Source organism: Lutzomyia longipalpis, chromosome 1, assembly GCF_024334085.1.
Source record: "Lutzomyia longipalpis isolate SR_M1_2022 chromosome 1, ASM2433408v1".
NCBI classification, from domain to species: domain Eukaryota; kingdom Metazoa; phylum Arthropoda; class Insecta; order Diptera; family Psychodidae; genus Lutzomyia; species Lutzomyia longipalpis.
This window is the reverse complement of record NC_074707.1, coordinates 7,085,588-7,104,219: the sequence shown is the minus strand read 5'-3', so window position 1 is coordinate 7,104,219 and position 18,632 is coordinate 7,085,588. Positions and strand designations below refer to the sequence as shown.

Here is an 18,632-nt window from a genome sequence, read left to right as displayed (position 1 = left end):
AACCGTTATACTTTCAATGTATAACCGTTATACTTTCAATGTACAAACGTTATACAATGAAAGTATAACGGTTATACATTGAAAGTATAACGGTTATACATTGAAAGTATAACGGTTATACAATGAAAGTATAACGGTTATACAATGAAAGTATAACGTTGTACATTGAAAGTATAACGTTGTACATTGAAAGTATAACGGTTATACAATGAAAGTATAACGGTTATACTTTGAAAGTATAACAGTTATACTTTTGTACATTGAAAGTATAACGTATAACGGTTTAAGTAACCGGTATAAGTATAACGGTTGTACATTGAAAGTATAACGTTGTATAACCGTTATACATTGAAAGTATAACGGTTATACAATGAAAGTATAACGGTTATACATTGAAAGTATAACGGTTATACATTGAAAGTATAACAGTTATACTTTTGTACATTGAAAGTATAACGGTTATACTTTCAATATATAACCGTTATACTTTCACTGTATAACGTTATACTTTCAATGTACAACGTTATACTTTCATTGTATAACCGTTATACTTTCAATGTACAAAAGTATAACTGTTATACTTTCAATGTATAACCGTTATACTTTCAACGGTTATACAATGAAAGTATAACGGTTATACATTGAAAGTATAACGGTTATACATTGAAAGTATAACGTTATACATTGAAAGTATAACGGTTATACAATGAAAGTATAACGGTTATACTTTCATTGAAAGTATAACGGTTATACAATGAAAGTATAACGGTTATACAATGAAAGTATAACGTTGTACATTGAAAGTATAACGGTTATACAATGAAAGTATAACGTTGTACATTGAAAGTACAACGGTTATACAATGAAAGTATAACGTTGTACATTGAAAGTATAACGGTTATACAATGAAAGTATAACGGTTATACTTTGAAAGTATAACGGTTATACTTTGAAAGTATATAAAATTAAATTTGGACACGATTTTTTATATCGCGACTTACCTTTATCGATTTCTTATATTGATGTCCATTCTAATCAATAATTTTATCCAAAATGTTTTGATAAATGGTTTTTAGAAGTAAAGTATTGTTTTTTATGAATAATTTTTATTTAAAAAATGTTGAGTTTTAACATTTATTCTATATTTTAACCCTAAATTCCTATTGCTCATAGGCTATAAAAACAATCATTATTTCATAAGGTTTATAAAATTATTTACATTTTCAAATGCGTTGTTATCCGACAGATTAGAACTGTAAGTTTCATCATCTTCTTTCGTGCTGACCAGATGAAGAAATGGTGATCTTTAAATGAAATAAAGAAAAAATAAAAACTTTAATAATAATTTTGGAAACGATGAATAATAATAAAAAAATAATCAATATTTATTGTGCAGATTCGCCGAGAAGGATATGTATCGTTAGACACTAACAAATCATTAGTATAAAAGAATTTGCCAATCCTTTTCAGTTACGTTCTGAAGACACCTCCCCCCCTCTCGTCTGCCACCCATTTCTGGGGTCCAGGAACCACCACACGTGGAGGTGAGAGTAGGAGTCGAATAGGAGAGGCTATGTTTGACGCTTCACTAAACTTTTGGTTCCCATCCGCCCCGCACAGGGCCTCCTCTGTCTTCCTTGTTGGTGCCTGTTGGTGTTGTCTTCATAGTTGGTGCGGGGGCAGTCCGTCCCGAATTACCCGGAACGATGCCTTGTCATTCCCACTCGGCTAATGGCTCTCCTGAACTCCAGCTGCATCTCCCTGATGTAATCCTCATGGGATCTGCTGCGGTTGCTGGCCAGCCACGCCTCCCTCAAGACATCGTTCAGGGCTGTAGCGCGGAACCGGTGCTTTCCACGACGTCCGGTATAATTGTACTGGAGGATCAAACTGTCCTCCATGATGGACATCAGTGGAACCCTCCGCTGACGGAACATAAGAGGCTGCAGAAACCCCAGATACTCTTGACGAGTACCCGAGGTTCTGAGCCTCTCCTCTAATTGGTGCATGTCCTGCAGTGTCGCCAATTTTCTCTAAAACAGGATAGAAAACATTACGAACTTTATAGTGGTTCAAAATTGTTGCGCCAAACAATATGATTTGAACACTTCTTCTTTTGCACAAACTTATAGAATTTATATATAAAATTTCGAAGAAAAGAATATAACAGCGTACTAATTAAATAAAATAATCAAACCCCTAAAACTCCTGAACGACTCCATAAAATTTCTTAAATGACCTATCGTTGGAAAGGTATTGACCTTAGCTATAAGATACTGAAAATTTATCAAAATGCATAATGCAGTTATTGAGATATTTAGACTTAAAAATTTTGGAAATTCAAAACATTGATTTTAGTGTCTTTTACGGTCATTTCTCGAAGTTGTAATGTTCTAGGCATTTGTAGGGGTTCACGAAACCTTTCATTTGCGCTTGAATTGATCGAAATCGTATTTGTATTAGAACACGAGATATAATATGCCAACTTTGGAAGGATATATCTAGAGAATGGCGATTTAGATTTTCTTCATTTTTGGCATGGTGGTAGATAATATAGTCAGCTACAATATATAAAAAAAAATGAAGAAAAAAATTTATGTCGCCGTTTTCGAGAAATTCATCGAAAACTCATCAAAAATATTGTTTTTGATATTTGGCCCCCTAGATGTCACTTTTAAACCTTCTGACGTTGTGGAGAGTTGTAGCGCTTGTTGAGATCTTTCATTTGAGCCCAGGTTGATCAAAATCGGTCAAGCCTTTTTCGAGTTATGGTCGATTTTCGTTGAAAAATTGTGGTGGCCATATTGACTAAATGGCTTGATCGATTTCCGAAAATGCGGTATCGTAAGAAAGGTTTTGATAGCCCCTACAACATAACAAAATTTCAAACCTCTAGCTATAATAGCGACTGAGATATAGCGAAAACAAAATTTAGGGGTGTTCCAAAATTGCGGTCGGAGAGGTGGGGGAATGAACTTGACCTCACCATCAGATGACATCAGGCCGATATACTAACTTTGCCGTTGACCGCAAGTCTCTATCTATCATCGTTCTCTTGTAATTAAGCGTCAAACTCCGGCCGGAAAATTTTTTTTTTTTTTGACATACGTTTTTTGGAATGTGGCGACCCTAATTCGTGCTCATCCCGAGTTTGAGCCTGATCTGACGACTTTTCATTTTAGGATGGTACACATAAGCTGTGATATTCTTTTCTTCGAAAGAATCACAGCAAAAAGGTTAATTAGGTTTATGGATATCTCAAGATCTTCCCAAGAAAATTATTGCAAGACCTTTAATTTTAATCCAATTTTGAACAGAATTAGTCAAGTAGAATCTGTTTTCAGTCTTTAAAAATATATGACATATTTAAATGGCTAAAAATAGCTCTACATCTACAACTTCCTGAAACATCAGAAATCTAAAATTAATTTATCTATCTAAACCTCTATGACCATTCCTTAACGACTAAAATTAAAAATAAAAAAAAAATATTTTGGCTCTACGTCCCATATAGGAACAGGGCCGGCCGCCCTAACGACTAAAATTGCCAAAGAAAATTCTTGTGGAACAAAAAGTTGATATTTTTGTTCTGAGTTTGAAGCGCCCTTGAAATAATTGAAATATAATAATAATAATTTATAAAAATTAAATAAAAGGGCCTTTTTCAAAACTTCATCAAAACTAATCAAGAAACTTTAGGTCAACTCTTATAACCTGGCGGATGTTATAACTGACATTACCTCGAAGGGATTGCGGATCGTGACTTCCACTGCAGCATTCACCACAGGCCTCCCCACATTTTCCCCAATGGGTACTACTGCAGGTTGACCCACGGCTTCCACTGCAGCTTCCATCGCACCTCTTGCATATCCGCCCTGCTGCTGCGGTGCGCCAGGTCTCTGTTGCTGCAAAATACATAAAAATGCATGTTTTTATATACTTGTATTTTCCATAGGAGAACGTGTCCCTTATCCAAATTACCTAAAAATTGTACATTTTGTTTTGTTCTTCCCCTTTTTTTCTTATAGTTTCTTTCTCGAGCGATAAAAAAAAACCTGAACACGCAAAAAGTGTAGAAAAGTGAGTGAAATTAAAACTGTGTGAACTGATTGAATTAGATAATTGATTTTATTTCTTCAAAAATTTCAATATTTTTCAATTTGAATCATTCTTTTCTTAAGGTTCTTTCGCGGCCGCGACGGCGGCTGCAGCGACGGTTGCCTGCAGCTTCAGCTTTCAAAAATTGCTGCGCAATTTGCTACTTCAGCCGGCGTTGTTTTCTCTTAAAAATTTCTTACGTTTTTTTTCCTCGTGGCGGCTTTGCTCGATAGTAATTGATCTGAAAGAGCAACAACTATGAACTTGTTGAATCTATAGAGCCACGAAAATTTGAGTAAAAAAAATTTTCCCAGAATTACTTGAAAAACTCTTCCAGAAATCTAAGAACTATTTTATTTTTTAAATTATTACCTCAAGAATTATGTGGTTACAGGCAGATTTTTTTTTCTCCCGCACCATCCTTTCACCACAGGTATTTCCTTACCTGTGGAGGTTTGATCCGCATCGATTTGCTTTCGGGAATATAATAATTTTCATTATTCTATTCAAATTAATTTAAAGACTATTTTCGCTATTTTCACTTCGTCGATTGTGGCTAGATTGGGTTTAATAGCAACCTTGTTTATTTTATTTTATAAGTTTTTAAATAAAAGTCATTCTTTCACAATAATTTTTTACATAAAAAAATACACTTTTCCAGTATTTTTGTCACACTTGTCCACACTAACTTGTCTATTGCGCGATCGAATAAGATACTATACACTTCACATTAAAGTGCCCCAAAATAAGAAAACTTGCATTAAACATTATCAATAATGTTTGATTATAACTTTACAAAAATGTACTTAAAGTTTGTTAAATGTTGGTTTTTGAAAATTCAAACCTTTTTGAAAAAAAAAAAACAAATTAAAATGTTTGTTACACTTAATAATCTCTAAATAATAAAAAAAAAAACAACAGAAGCGAACCACGTGTCACATCAGATTGATTTTTATTAAGTTAGAGGACACAACTTGAGATACTCAGGAATACTAAAAAATGTACTGGTAAGCTGACCAAGCTTACGGGAGCTGTGTTTCTTTCAGTGTACCAATTTTGTGAGAGCAAACTAGAACGCGAATTAATTTAAATACGCGCAAAGTCTGGAATAGTATTAAAGTCATACGCTAATAAATTTTTAGAAGGCCATATCTCGAGAACGGATCCATAGATTTTCATAAATTTTTTTTTGTTTGAAAGGTATTGAAGTCAGCTATAACATATCGAAAAATGAAAAAAATTTATGTCGCCATTTTCGAAAAATTCGAGTTCGAAATTTTCGAAAACTTTGTTTTCGATTTTAGCGCCTCTTGCGGTCATTTCTCGAAGTTGCAATGTTCTAGACATTTGTAGGGTTTCACGAAACCTTTCATTTGCGCTTGAGTTGATCAAGATCGGACATGTAGAACCCGAGATATGACATGCCAACTTTGGAAGGCTATATCTCGAGAACGGATCCATAGATTTTCTTCATTTTTGGCATGAAGCTAGATAATATGGTCAGCTACAACATATCAAAAAATGAAAAAAATTTATGTCGTCGTTTTCGAGATATTCATCGAAAACTCATCGAAAATTTTGTTTTTGATTTTTGGCCCTCTAGCAGTCACTTTTGAAACTTCAGATGTTTTAGAGAGTTGTAGGGTTTGTTGAGATCTTTCATTTGAGCCCGGGTTGATCAAAATCGGTCAAGCCGTTTTCGAGTTATGGTCGATTTTCGATGAAAAATTGTGACGGCCATATTGACTAAACGGCTCAACCGATTTTCGAAAATGAGGTATCGTTGGAAAGCTCTTGATGGCCCCTACAACATATCAAAATTTCAGCCCTCTAGCTATAATAGCGGCTGAGATATAGCGAAAACAAAATTTTGAGGTTATTCAAAATGGCGGACGCGGGGGTGGGGGATAAAATTTGACGTCATAATCTGACGTCTTCCAGTCGACTTTTAAACTTTGCCGTTTACCGCAAGTCTCTATCTATTACCGTTCTCTTGTAATTTAGCAAAAGGTTCCGGACGGACGGCCGGCCGGAAAAAATTTTTTTTGGCGCATACGTTTTTTGGAATGTGGGGACCCTAATTCGTGCTCATCCCAAGTTTGAGCCCGATCTGACGACTTTCGATTTTGCTCGGTACACAAAAGCTGTGTCTGAAAGAAACACAGCTAAAATAGTTATTCACTATGGAAATTATTAAGATTTACTAAAAGGGGAAAATCGCTTTAAGAAATGCACAATTTTTTCTCACTCGCGGAAACTTTTTGGGTGGAGTACACGTACATTTGTATCAAGTTTTTAAAAAAATTAGAGCAATATAAGATTGCATTGAAATTCAATCGGCAGTGATTTTGATATGTATATTTTTTAAATACATATTATCTATATACATAATGTAGTACATGAAATCAACTTACCCAGGCAGCTGCCTCCAACGACGCCTCTATCAACGCGAGGCGTCTCTCCAACGCATGGCGTTCCTCCAACGCTTGGCGTGACTCCAACGCCTGATGGCGTTCCAACAACGCAAGGCGTCTCCGCAGCCCATGGAGTTCCTGCGTCAACAACGCTATCGCTCTTAGGGCACTAGTGTTCAGAACCCCTATAAATTAAATAAAAAAATTAGAAGTAAGCCTAAGTTATAAAATAAACGACAGGAGGAATAAAAAATATTGATGTTTTCTCAAAATAGAACGCAATAAAAGATTCTTCAAGTCGCGATTTCGCAAGCAAGGACAGATAAAAAAATTTGTTAACTAAATTTTTTTTAACTACTTAGAAAATATTTTTGAATTTTGTACATGGATCGTTTTAAGAGGAGGGGTTAATTTTTTCGAAAAAGTAATGTGTTTTTTTACTTACTGTTCCAGACCCAAACGTTGCTGTAATGAAATAGAAAAAGTAGTGATTTTTTTTTATTTTGTAAAGATGATGGTCGGAGAAATCAATGATCGTACGAAACTAAGCGTCCTCTAATAAGCTCACAAATAAAAGTCAATCATAAAGTGTCTAATGTTTCCGTGTCCCACAATATGTAGAAAATTGTTTATTCGTTGTAATTTAATTTGTGAGCAGTATTAGAAGAGGGAAATTGGAGTTTCATCTGTAGAAAGAAGTTTTTTTTATCAAAATGACATATAGGGGAGAGTGGGGCTAATAAAGTCACTTAGGGGTCTGAAAAAAGCCTAAAATAACATATTTCTTAGCTAGATAGAACAAAATGATCTGACAAGGGAAGGTTATACATTTAAGAGCATGGAATGGCTTGAAATTTTCACCAAATATTCTTTACAATGTATAAAAACCCTGTGTTAAGGGTTTTTTTCTACAGATCCGTAGTTTAATAGTTATAATTAATTAAATTTTCCCATATAAAATTCATTTCGGGAGAGCAAAGCGCTCGACAGAAACGCAAGAGAGAGAACTGAGCGCGCGTCTGTGTGAGTGAATAGTGGTAGAGTAGCGATCGCACGGGCAAAGAACTGCTTACCACTATTCACTCACACAGACGCGCGCGCAGTTCTCTCTCTTGCGTTTCTGTCGAGCGCTTTGCTCTCCCGAAATGAATTTTATATGGGAAAATTTAATTAATTATAACTATTAAACTACGGATCTGTAGAAAAAAACCCTTAACACAGGGGTTTTATACATTGTAAAGAATATTTGGTGAAAATTTCAAGCCATTCCATGCTCTTAAATGTATAACCTTCCCTTGTGAGAATGAGTTATAGAGCAGTAAATTTCCTATAGAAATGAGCTATACATTTCGCTTTATCTATTTGGGAAATATGATATTTTGAGCTTTTTCTAAACCCTTAAATGACCTTTTTAACCCCGGTCTCCCCTAGTAGATATTATGGGGATATTATAGGTATCTTAAAGTTGGGTAATTTTGTTATTAAATTTTAGCGTATTTTTCGGCTGTTTTTGAAACTTGAAATGTTCTAGGTAGAGTTGTGAAGCTTTTTAAAAATTTTCATATCATCTCGAGTTGATCAAAATCGTTCGATCCATTCTCGAATTACATTTAACCGTCCGTACGCCATGACCAAAATATTTACGGGAGTTTTTCGCAAAATAAGCAAATTATTTCGGTCAAATGCGCATTAATAGACTCTTTAGTAAGAAGTCTTTTGTCTAGAACACAAAAAAATTAAATAGATTTTGCACAAATTTTTGAATTCCAACTTCTTACATTTTTGTTAATAATTTTTTTTTCTAGTGATCGAATCGACCGAAAATGATACAATCTTCTCAGATAACCAAGGAACTTATTCCCAAATGATGGGTTCTAAATCTATAAGAATTAGGGCGCAATAGCTCGAAATATAGCTCTGTGGTCGGTCACCTACCGCAACCTCCAACCAAATGAACTCGAGAACACATTGACCAAAAAAAAAATTAAAATTTGCAAAATATCTCATCACGGCATAATCTTCTTTACCCAAAAAAACGAATTCTAATAAAATAAGGACCATGGGCAGGACGGCCAGCCGAAACAAAAATTTTCCACCACCATTTTCGTAACGTCTAAACACTAAAATGTTTTGGATGTCTAAAATGTGCTTATACCAAGTTTAAGCCCGATCTGTGGTGGTCGGTTTTTTCCGACGATTAAAATACTTAATGTTCGCTACGAAGTGGAACACTAAATAATAAGAAAATCTATGGATTCGTTCGCCCGAGAAATGATCTTCTAAATATTGTTTGGTGTATGACTTTTTCACTCTTCACAAATTTTCACTGCGTTTCAGTTTCCTCCCACAAAATTGGTATGTACACGGAAAGTAACACAGCTCGCGTAAGCTTGGTCAGCTTACCAAATGTTATTAATTTAACAGAAACCGAATTTTTAATTGTGCTTAGAAATGTGAAATTAAATAAAATGATTTTTTTTTTAAAGATTCCCGCGTTTTCCCGAAGTTTTCAATTTTCTATCTATCACCATTACATCACCATACACACACAAGGGGCGACAGGTTAAAGGAAATTTTAGTAAGAAAAAACCGTGAGACGACAGAAAGCTCCTTAATTTTATCCCTTTCGGAGCTTTATTAGTGTAAAATAAGATTTTATGGTACTTACTTGATATCACCCACGTTTCCGTCACGGCGGTCATTTCCTTGCTGATCCATTTTCTTGGACTTTTTGGCACTTTTTAATTTCACGTCCTAATTGCAAACGCTTTAAAACTTGAATGACCAGCTAATCAGATAAAATTGAAAAATTTGCAAACACAAAGACTTTTTTTTTCGTTATAAAAGGGCTTTATCAGTTTTCTCCTAGAAACTTTCCCAGGAATGTGCCACAAAAAATCATTTTATTAGGAAGACACTCACTAAAGAGACCTCAGAGCGAATTTTGACGCTTTTCGATCGGTATGATATTTTCCGAGCTTTTTTTTTTAAGTCAACATTATTTGAAATAAATTAATTTTTGGTGGACAATTTTGGGGGGTTTTATAGGAGAAAACTGATAAAGTCCTTTGAATTTTGAATTTAATTTAAGGGGTGACATGTTCACTAAAATATATGAAGCTTTGTGAAGCAATTTCTCTGTACAGCAAACTTAAAAGCTTTCCAACTTTTTACCGAATCCTGAAAATTATTTGACTTTTCGTACATTAATAAGACGATTCTGATACTGAAATAAAGATTAGGAGAAAGCCAATTAAATGTAGTTTACACCGGAAGTGGAATTTTCTCAATTAATCCTTTCCTCTGAGCGGAAGCGGTTGCTGCTTCGAAATTTTTAGCGTATGCCATACATCTGATTTAATTGTCTGCAAGTAACAATGAGGATTTGTCCCCCACTGCTGTGCGATTCCCGTTACTGTGCTTCTAAAGTTCCCCAATAAGTTTATTAATATTACAGATTTTTCTGGAACAAAGTAATATAAACGTGTTCGGGACGCACGTCTTTGGTAACATTAATTACCTCTAAGTAATTGACTAATTTTAGTGATTATTTTAATAAACAATATTAGCCAAGAGTGCAACTTGTGCTTTCGCGATTACAGAATTTTATTTGCTGAATTGTCTTCAGAGGCAAGGCAAGAATTTCATCAAACGTCCGGAAAGGCGGCGGTCTTCAGGAGGAGCACATGATCTTCCCTTCCGAAGGGTGAATTACACACAGTTTTACGTAAAAATTAAGCAAAAGATTTCAAGAATTTCCATTAAAATTTCATTAATTTGGTATTTTTTTTGTTATTTCAGTGTCTTGAAGACGGGGTCGCATATACCCCTCACTCTGGATGAGCGATCGAAGTTCTGAGCCTCTCTTCCAAGACGGGAGGTTCGTCACAAATTACCCGGAACGATGCCTTGCCATTCCCACTCGGCTAATGGCTCTCCTGAACTCCAGCTGCTGCGGTTGCTGGCCAGCCACGCCTCCCCCATAACATCATTGAGGGCTGTAGCGCGGAACCGGCGCTTTCCACGGCGTCCAGTATAATTGTATTTGAGGATCAAATTGTCCTCCATGATGGACGTCAGTGGTACCCTCTGCTAACGGGAGAAAAGAGACCGAAGAAACCCCAGATACTCTTGACGAGTACCCAAGGTTCTGAGCCTCTCCTCTAAGTGGTGCATGTCCGGCATTGGAGTTGGTAGGTAGTTGGTATCGCTCGGTACCGAACCAATGCCTCACAGCAAACGTCTCTTCTAAATTCCAGCCGCATCTCCCTCACATACTCTTCTTCGGAGCTGCTGCGGTTGCCGGTCAGCCACGCTTCCCTTATGACATCATTGAGCTCTGTGGCGCGGAATCGGCGCTTTCCACGACGTCCATCATAGTTGTATTGGAGGATCAAACTGTTCTCCATGATGGACCTCAATGGGACTCCCCGCTGTCGGGAAAAAAGAGGCCGAAGAAATCCCAGATACTCTTGGCGTGTACCCGAGATTCTGAACCTCTCTTCCTAGCGGTCCACGTCCAGCATTGGAGTTGGTAGGTAGGTGGAAACTGCAGCAGCACCGAAGCGGTGTATGTGAGGGAGATCGGCTGGAGTTTAGAAGAGACGTTTGTTGTGAGGCAATGGGGGGTTCGTTCCGAATTACCGGGAACGATACCTAGCCATTGCCTCACAACAAACGTATCTTCTAAACTCCAGCCGCATCTCCCTCACATACTCTGCTTAGGTGCTGCTGCGGTTTCCTGCCAGCCACACCTTCTCAAACTGGAGGGTTAGTCACATCGTCCTCCATGATCCATCTCAATTGGATTCTCTGCTGACGAGTTTTCATCAGGCGCTCATTACCTTGGTGATCCATTTTCTTGGACTTCCTGGCACTTGTGAATCTCACGTTTTACTTGCAAAGCTTTAAAACTTGAATTACCAGCTAATTACCTAAAATTGAAAAATTTAAAAAGACATGAATGCTTTTTCGTCAGAAAAGAGCTTAAATTAGTTATCTTCTAGAAATTTTCCCAGGAATGTGCCGCAAAAAATATTTAAGTCTTGTTTTTCTTTAATTAAAAACGAAAGAATCACACAGATGATACCCCAAAAATCCCAATTAAAACACATTTTTTTTACATAATTTTAAAAATGTATTTATTAAACTTGGAGACTTTATTAAATTGAAAAATGTACACAAGGCTTTATGTCTCATACAATCAATTCAAACATCTCAGTAATTCAACAATTCTACAGAAGATTGAGCGCAAGACACGGCAAAATTAAGAATTTGGAAGTTAAGCTGCAATCTTTGGCGTTGTAATTTCGACTTTGTCTTTGCGCCAAAAAAAAGTAAACATCCGAGTCAATTTTTTGGCGCTAAAAATACTTCACAAATTTTCCGCACCGTGGCAGTGGTGAGTTTGACACAAAAGTTGTGTTGTCGATTTTGTGGGAGGATTTTTTTGTGAAGAAATTTAAAAAAAGGAATTGTGCAATTAGGATTTGAAATAGAGACAAAAAGATCTCAAGTTAAGGATGACAAAGTCTCTAGAGGCAATTTTCTACTTAGTTCTTACCGCCTTAGTCTGTAATTTCGCTGGAACCGAAGGTAACCCCAGACTCCACATGCCGTGGTCGTCTGTGATTGGTTGTTTTTGTTTTCTCTTCCTGATTACCCGGGGACTTTGCTTTTTTCCAGCTGCTAGAGCCAAGTACGTTACCTGTGGATCAGTCCTCAAGCTCCTCAATGTTGCCTACCAAATGAGATTGCATTCGCACGATGTGAAATATGGAACGGGATCGGGGCAGCAGTCTGTGACAGCAACGGAGATTCAGGAGGATGTCAATAGTCACTGGGTTATCAAGTCCAAAACAGGGCGCCACTGCGAACGGGGAGCCCCAATTTCGTGCGGAGACATTATTCGATTGCAACACGTAACGACGAAGAAGAATCTGCATTCACATCACTTTTCCAGCCCACTTAGCGGGAATCAGGAAGTGTCTTGCTACGGGGATGATCACGGTATGTGTGGAATTATCTCTACATGGAGGAGCTTAAAAGAGATTAATGGATGTTTTGATGTGATTCAGGTGAAGGAGACACTGGAGATCATTGGGAGGTGATTTGTTCAGGTGATCACTGGCACCGAGATACTGCTGTGAAACTGAAACACGTGGATACAGACATGTACCTCGCCGTTTCCGGACGTACATTTGGGCGACCAATTAATGGGCAAATGGAGGTGATGGCTATGACCCAGCCCCGCGGGGAAGGTGACTGGAAGGCAGCGGAAGGTATTTACATTCATGGCAATGAGCTCAAAGAACATTCTCATGCCCATACAGAACTGTAATTAATATTGTGTGAATGCAATTTTATTAAATTAATTCGAGAGAGAAAAGTCTATCGACCAACTTTGCCCAATTTTGTATCAGTCCGTGGATCAGCAGTTAGATTCTGGACGGCCACGATGGTTTCATTTATGGTTGTCTGGAGGTGTCGAACACTCTGAATTTGCAGTAGACGCAGGATTCGGGCTGCTTGCTCCAGATCTGCATCCTGGAAGCCAACACCAGGTGTCTGCTCCAGAGGGAATGGTGCATTATCCAGGAGAGGTTCCTTCAGAGCTTCTGTGCTCAAATTATCCTGCACCACTTTTGCAACAGCTGCCAACGTGGTCATTGTATCCGGATGGTAGGGAATTTGCAATCGCTTGGCAAGAGTACGGACACCAGCTTCAAATTCCTTACTTGTAACTGCAAAAAATATGTAAAATTAATTGAAGAATGAACGGAAATCTCATCCAGAATAACTCACAGTCCAACTTGTCGAAGGGATTTGTGGATTTGATGCTGGGAGCTTTGGGTTTTGCCTCCTCCAATGCCATTTCCGCATTCACACCTCTATATTTTTCCACTGCAGAGGAAATTTCTTGTAATAAACTTTCTTATAATTCCTAACATTTTGACTGTCTTACCATTGTCAAAGTATTCAAGGCGAACAGCATAGCCCATAATCCAGGCCAGCTCCTCAATGGGGCTTCCTAGTCCAGCAGGAACTTTCAGATCTACTTTGTATTTGGCATAAGCCGCATCCCATTCATTCGAGTCAATTTTCCTGAGTTCAGCACGATCCTCAATTTTGTAGTGACGTATCTTCTGGTCCTCCAGCCACAGAACAGTGCTCCGGAATTGTTTAGGATCTGGGAAAATGGGATGAAGTATTTTTTTAAAAGGACATTTTTTACGGAAATTCAATCTTGTTACCTTCGCAGTTGACAGTTTCTGGTGTTGGATGATCCAGGGCACAGAGTTTTGCCTTCAGCATTGTTTTCTTGTGGATTTTCCGGCAGTTTTGCAAGATTTTCCTGGAAAATCGGGATTTTTTGGGCAGTTTTTGGCAAGCCGGAAAAATGTCACAGAGCTTTTTTTATTTTCCCGCAATGTGGCAGCATCACCGCGTTGATTTCGCGATCCCGCCGTTTTTTCCGCGGAAATTTCAAGTTTCGCGTTTTTCAACGATTTTTTAACTGCCTTAATGGAATTTCTTTCATAATCAGCAATTTAATTAAATAATTTCCCTTTAACTTCTTCAAGCCTGAGCCTTGACTCCTGGATGCATTTCCTCCATATGAAACTCAAGACGGAAAACTCTGTCGAAGCTTTCACCGCAAATGGAGCAGATGCAGTCACCTCCATGACCTGTGTGCATCTGAATATGCGTCATGAGCTTCCTCCTCCTCACAAAACTATCCCCACAGTATTCGCAGGTGAAATTATTCTTAAAGTGCACCAGAAGGTGCTTCTTGAGCTGGCGTCGGTCAAAGTAAATGGCATTGCATTCGTCGCATTTGAGAGTAATTGAAGGTGGATGGAACTTCCGCCGATGCGCCACAAGGGAGGTTTTGTGGTAGAAGGATGCTGAGCACAGTGAACAGGATGCTACAGTCTTCTTCAGATGGTACTTGTTGATGTGGCGATACCGCGTGAGACTGTGGATGAATTTTTGATCACAGTGATTGCAGCTGTAGCGCTTCTTCTTCAGGTGCACCGTAATCATGTGGGCACGAATTGTTTCTCTCGATATGAACGTTTTCTGGCACAGGTGGCAAATGAAGGATTGATTCTCCACTTTTTTGCTTCTGTGACTCTTCATGTGGCGATCTAGAAAGTACTTGCGGACTTCCTTCTCACAAATGCTGCATTTTACCTTCATCTTCGGGAAGATTTCATTTGCATTCACATCATTTTCCAATCTTCTGTGCACACGCTTTACGTGATCATTTGCGTAGTATTTTACAGCAAAGGTTTTTCCACAAATATGGCAAGGATACTGTTTGTTAGCTGCCTTATTCTGATGGAGTTCCAAATGTCTGCAAATATTAATGGATTTTATGTAAATTCCGCAAAGCTTGCATTCCTCATAGGAATCATCCAATTTCTTTGCAGAATTTCGTGGTTTTCTAGCTCTTCGCAGAGTTTTCTTTACTTCCACACTTTTTTCTTCGCGGTTCATCTCTTTTTCTTTGCACAAGAAGAGCGTTTGGAAATCATCCTCCTTGCACTGATCGCATGTAATCTCACCATTTTCTCTGGCATTCGATGAAAGGTGATCATTCAATTTATTCCCACATTTGCTGCACTTGATCTCATTTACAGGTTGCTCTTGAATTTCCGGTGAAACTTCAGCATAATTAATTAATTCTGGGCATGTTGCAGTGGAATCTTTTGCTAAAGATGAAGCAGCAGCAGCAGTACTACCAAATAATATTAAATCAGGTAGTGAATCAGCACGACTACTCACATGTGTGTCATAGTCAAATTGTTCATTAAATTCAATTAAATTTCCACTGGGATTTAATGCAAAATTGAGATCACCCCTGTCGTCGTCGATGCTCAATATTTCCGGGGCATTATTAATGAATGACGATATGAGATTGATTTCCATTTCCTGTTGCTGCGAAAGGGTATTTAATTCAATTAGACACTCCAATCTGTTGCTCTCATCCTCCTCCACCTCCTCCTCTGTTCCCTTATCAATTTGTGATTTCGATTGGAGAATTAGGGAGATTTTTATTTCAGCTTCGAGGCACTTCATTTTGAATTTGTACGCACAAATCATTTGGAATTCACAATCACGACAAATAACAAGCGGAAATTCCTTGTGGTGCTCCAGAGCTGTACCAAAATACGAATAAATGTGACGATAGGATACATATTGGAAGGTAGCGGAGGAGAGATTTGTTAGGAAATTATTGGGTTTTGGCTTGAGACAAATTCGACAAGGATCCATTATTGCTGAGGCACGTCTTTCCTAGGCAACGTTGCGATTGTAACTGATAAGAGAGGGTTCAACAGAGACTAGAAAAGTGTGGTCAGAAGCAATCGATCTGTGAATAAATTCGTTTCAATTGGATTTGATTACAACACACACAGGATGTACGCAGTGGCCGTTTTTTTTTCAACTACTCAAATTAATTTAATTGAAAATTAAATTTGGCGCCACTTTTTCGGCGCCAAAAAACAAACTCATGATAAGGGTATATTTTATACGATTTATGTTAATTTTTCCATGAAAAAGGTTCGAGAAAAGCTGGGAAAATGTGGAAAATTGAGTAAAAAAAAAAAGAAAATTCACGCAACCGCCAATTTTACAAAAATGCAGAAAATCTCCTAGGAAGTGTCGTGGGGATTAGTTGTTGGGTATTTGTTGAGTTTTTCGAGCACGTGGTTTTTATTTTTCTTTCGTCTCTTTTTGCTAAAATCTCTGAAATATCAAAAAATGAGTGCTCTAAAAACCGAAGTAATTGTAGAAGGTAAGTCTCTTGTCACACCTGTACCTTATTCCTTAATAATCAATTAAAAAATAACAATTTTAGAGAATCTACTAGAAGAAAATGCGTCAGAACCTGAAGATGACAATCAATTGGGGGACGAAGGAGATGTTTCTGCGTCAAATTCTTCAGATGACGATGGAACGGATAAGAAATCCGGATGGGCAGATTCCATAGCACGTGTCCTGGCGGAGGAGAAACCCAAAAACAAGACAACTTTGATATTTTCACGAGCAACAAAGCCAAAGGGAACGGAGAAGAAGAAACTCCCCTTTGAGATTGATGGGGAGATTAAGGAAGTGGAGAAGAAGCCAACAAAAGAGGAGCTGGATAATGAGGCTGCTCAGCAAAAGGCAGAACGATTGGAGAGGAAGCGCAAAAGGGATACTCTGCGGAATCTCAATGTAAAACCAGATGCCACAGAGAGATCGAGGGAATTGGCACTGAAGCGTGTGGCCACACGAGGTGTTGTGCAGCTCTTCAATGCTGTTCAAGCACAGCAGAAGGATATCACAAAACGCCTGGATTCGGAGAAGTTGGAGCACAAGCGAGAGAAGGTGCTGAAGAGTGTCAATAAGACAGCTTTCCTGGATGCCCTGATGGGAGGGCCGAGAGCTAAATCGGAGAGAATTGACAATCCTGTAAAGAAGGAAGAAGTGAAGGATGAAGAAGACAGCGAAGATGAGGACAGACCATCAACGTGGAATGTTTTGAAGGACGATTTCATGATGCTATCCAAGAAGAACAAGGACTGGGATAAAATGGATGAGGAGGAAGAGGATGACAGGAGAAGTGAACCGGAAGAGAGTGAAGATTCAAATGAAGAGAGTGATTAACAATTGATTAAGTGAGTTTTATTTAATAAGAAGAGTATGTTTGCCGGAATGCTGAAGGATCTGCTGCGGAGTTGTTGGGTACAGTGTCACCGGTAGATTCCAAATCATCGTCTCAATCATAATATCTGTGGGAGCCTGCCAATTCTCCCCCTCAGTTGGCTTCAATTCCTCACTGGCACTCGTAACAAACTCAAAGTGCAGCTGCCATCGAATGTCCACGAGTTCCGTTGAGAAAGTCGGGGTTACATGGAGTGGAATGGGCAGGATCATCTGTGTTTGCTTGAGTCCCAAGCAAACTTCGTGGTGCTTCGTGAAGGTCATGATTTTTCCCGACGGAGCGGATGCTTCGGGGTCTGCTTGAGCTCCCTGCTGAGCTGGAGGAGTCTTCTTCAAGAGAACTTCCTCGCATTGCAGTGTCACAGAGACTTGGACGCATCGCACAGTGCGGCAGGTAAAGTCCAAAGTACCCACAATATCCTCCCCAAGCTTGTAGGCTGGCTTGAAGAGACAAAAACGCCCCACAGTGCCGCGTTTGTTGGATATCAAGTAGAAGTTTGGACGGCGACGTGCTGTGATATTCTGCAGATGATGCAGGGCAATCTCCAGCTTTGATTCCGTCTTCCTGGTCTCAAGGAAGGGATTTGTAGGAGCCAGCTCCTCATTTGTTTCATTGCAGAGCGCCGGTACATCATCCGGACGAATTACTGTGGGCATGGGAAGTACCCTGATTGGTATCCGGAGAGCTTGAACTTTTGACCCCAATCTCTGGGTTGCAATTGTGATCTTGTAGTAGTACTTTATTGCTGTTCCCTTGTACGTTGGTGGGCACGACATGGGAAGGGATTCTCTGTAGAGATCTATAGGGAATAATTCATAAATTAGAAGAGGAACAGAGCTTGTGCTAGAAGAATATCTTACACGATTTTGTTTCTCCAGGCGCAAGACGAAGGTCACAGAAGAGAATTTTTGGACTCGTGGCCATCACAATGTCTCCCTGATCACGCATTGCTGCCGTAAGGGATGTGTCATTGGCCATGGAGGAGTCTGGAGCCTGCAATTGTCGCTCCTGGAACACAGAATTGCAAATGCAGTGAACCTGAGCTGTGGCCCAGGCAAGATTCTCCAGGATGTCATTGTTGCTCTGGGCAATTTTATGCTCCGGCAGAGTGGGATTGGTGAAGGAGATAAAGCACTCAACTACTTCCCCGCACAGGAACACTGGAATTTGCTCCCGAACTAATTTTGCAGCAATTTCAATCATTTTTTTTCTTTTTGCAAAAATTTTTGACGTCAAAAAATTCTTCAAAAATGACGTGTGCAAGTGAGATGAAAGATCTCTTTGTTTTTTGTCTCGCTCACACGACTGTTTTTCTTTGTGTTTTCCGCTGATTTTCCGCAAAAAATGACGACAAATGTGGAAAATTTGCAGAAAAGTCCTGCGGAAATGCAGGTAGCCGCCGATAT

At 38.6% G+C, this 18,632-nt stretch overlaps 5 protein-coding genes and 1 long non-coding RNA gene across 6 annotated transcripts; 3 read left to right on the top strand and 3 right to left on the bottom strand.

Moving 5' to 3' along the window:
• Window positions 1-9,965: 9,965 nt before the first annotated feature.
• LOC129785920 (uncharacterized) lies at window positions 9,966-11,689 on the top strand. Its single transcript, XR_008750068.1, has 3 exons — window positions 9,966-10,239; window positions 10,314-10,705; window positions 10,772-11,689. It is a non-coding gene; the product is annotated as an uncharacterized LOC129785920 (long non-coding RNA).
• A 220-nt stretch (window positions 11,690-11,909) lies between these two features.
• LOC129785910 (stromal cell-derived factor 2) lies at window positions 11,910-12,900 on the top strand. The gene is made up of 3 exons (XM_055820582.1): window positions 11,910-12,107; window positions 12,198-12,521; window positions 12,590-12,900. The coding sequence occupies exons 1-3, from the start codon at window positions 12,035-12,037 to the stop codon at window positions 12,850-12,852; spliced, it is 660 nt and encodes a 219-aa protein (XP_055676557.1). The 5' UTR covers window positions 11,910-12,034; the 3' UTR covers window positions 12,853-12,900.
• On the bottom strand, window positions 12,857-15,619 carry LOC129785899 (RNA transcription, translation and transport factor protein). The gene is made up of 4 exons (XM_055820571.1): window positions 13,766-15,619; window positions 13,477-13,701; window positions 13,317-13,415; window positions 12,857-13,255 (listed from the first exon to the last, which is right to left on the bottom strand). The coding sequence occupies exons 1-4, from the start codon at window positions 13,824-13,826 to the stop codon at window positions 12,903-12,905; spliced, it is 738 nt and encodes a 245-aa protein (XP_055676546.1). The 5' UTR covers window positions 13,827-15,619; the 3' UTR covers window positions 12,857-12,902.
• On the bottom strand, window positions 14,091-15,791 carry LOC129786881 (zinc finger protein 260-like). Its single transcript, XM_055822132.1, has one exon. The coding sequence runs from the start codon at window positions 15,789-15,791 to the stop codon at window positions 14,091-14,093; it is 1,701 nt and encodes a 566-aa protein (XP_055678107.1).
• Window positions 15,792-16,202: 411 nt separating this feature from the next.
• On the top strand, window positions 16,203-17,175 carry LOC129785880 (RRP15-like protein). Its single transcript, XM_055820548.1, has 2 exons — window positions 16,203-16,314; window positions 16,378-17,175. Exons 1-2 carry the CDS (start codon window positions 16,281-16,283, stop codon window positions 17,166-17,168), a joined length of 825 nt encoding a protein of 274 aa, XP_055676523.1. The 5' UTR covers window positions 16,203-16,280; the 3' UTR covers window positions 17,169-17,175.
• LOC129785853 (RAB6A-GEF complex partner protein 2) lies at window positions 17,165-18,591 on the bottom strand. The gene is made up of 2 exons (XM_055820508.1): window positions 18,087-18,591; window positions 17,165-18,025 (listed from the first exon to the last, which is right to left on the bottom strand). The coding sequence occupies exons 1-2, from the start codon at window positions 18,427-18,429 to the stop codon at window positions 17,187-17,189; spliced, it is 1,182 nt and encodes a 393-aa protein (XP_055676483.1). The 5' UTR covers window positions 18,430-18,591; the 3' UTR covers window positions 17,165-17,186.
• Window positions 18,592-18,632: the final 41 nt, after the last annotated feature.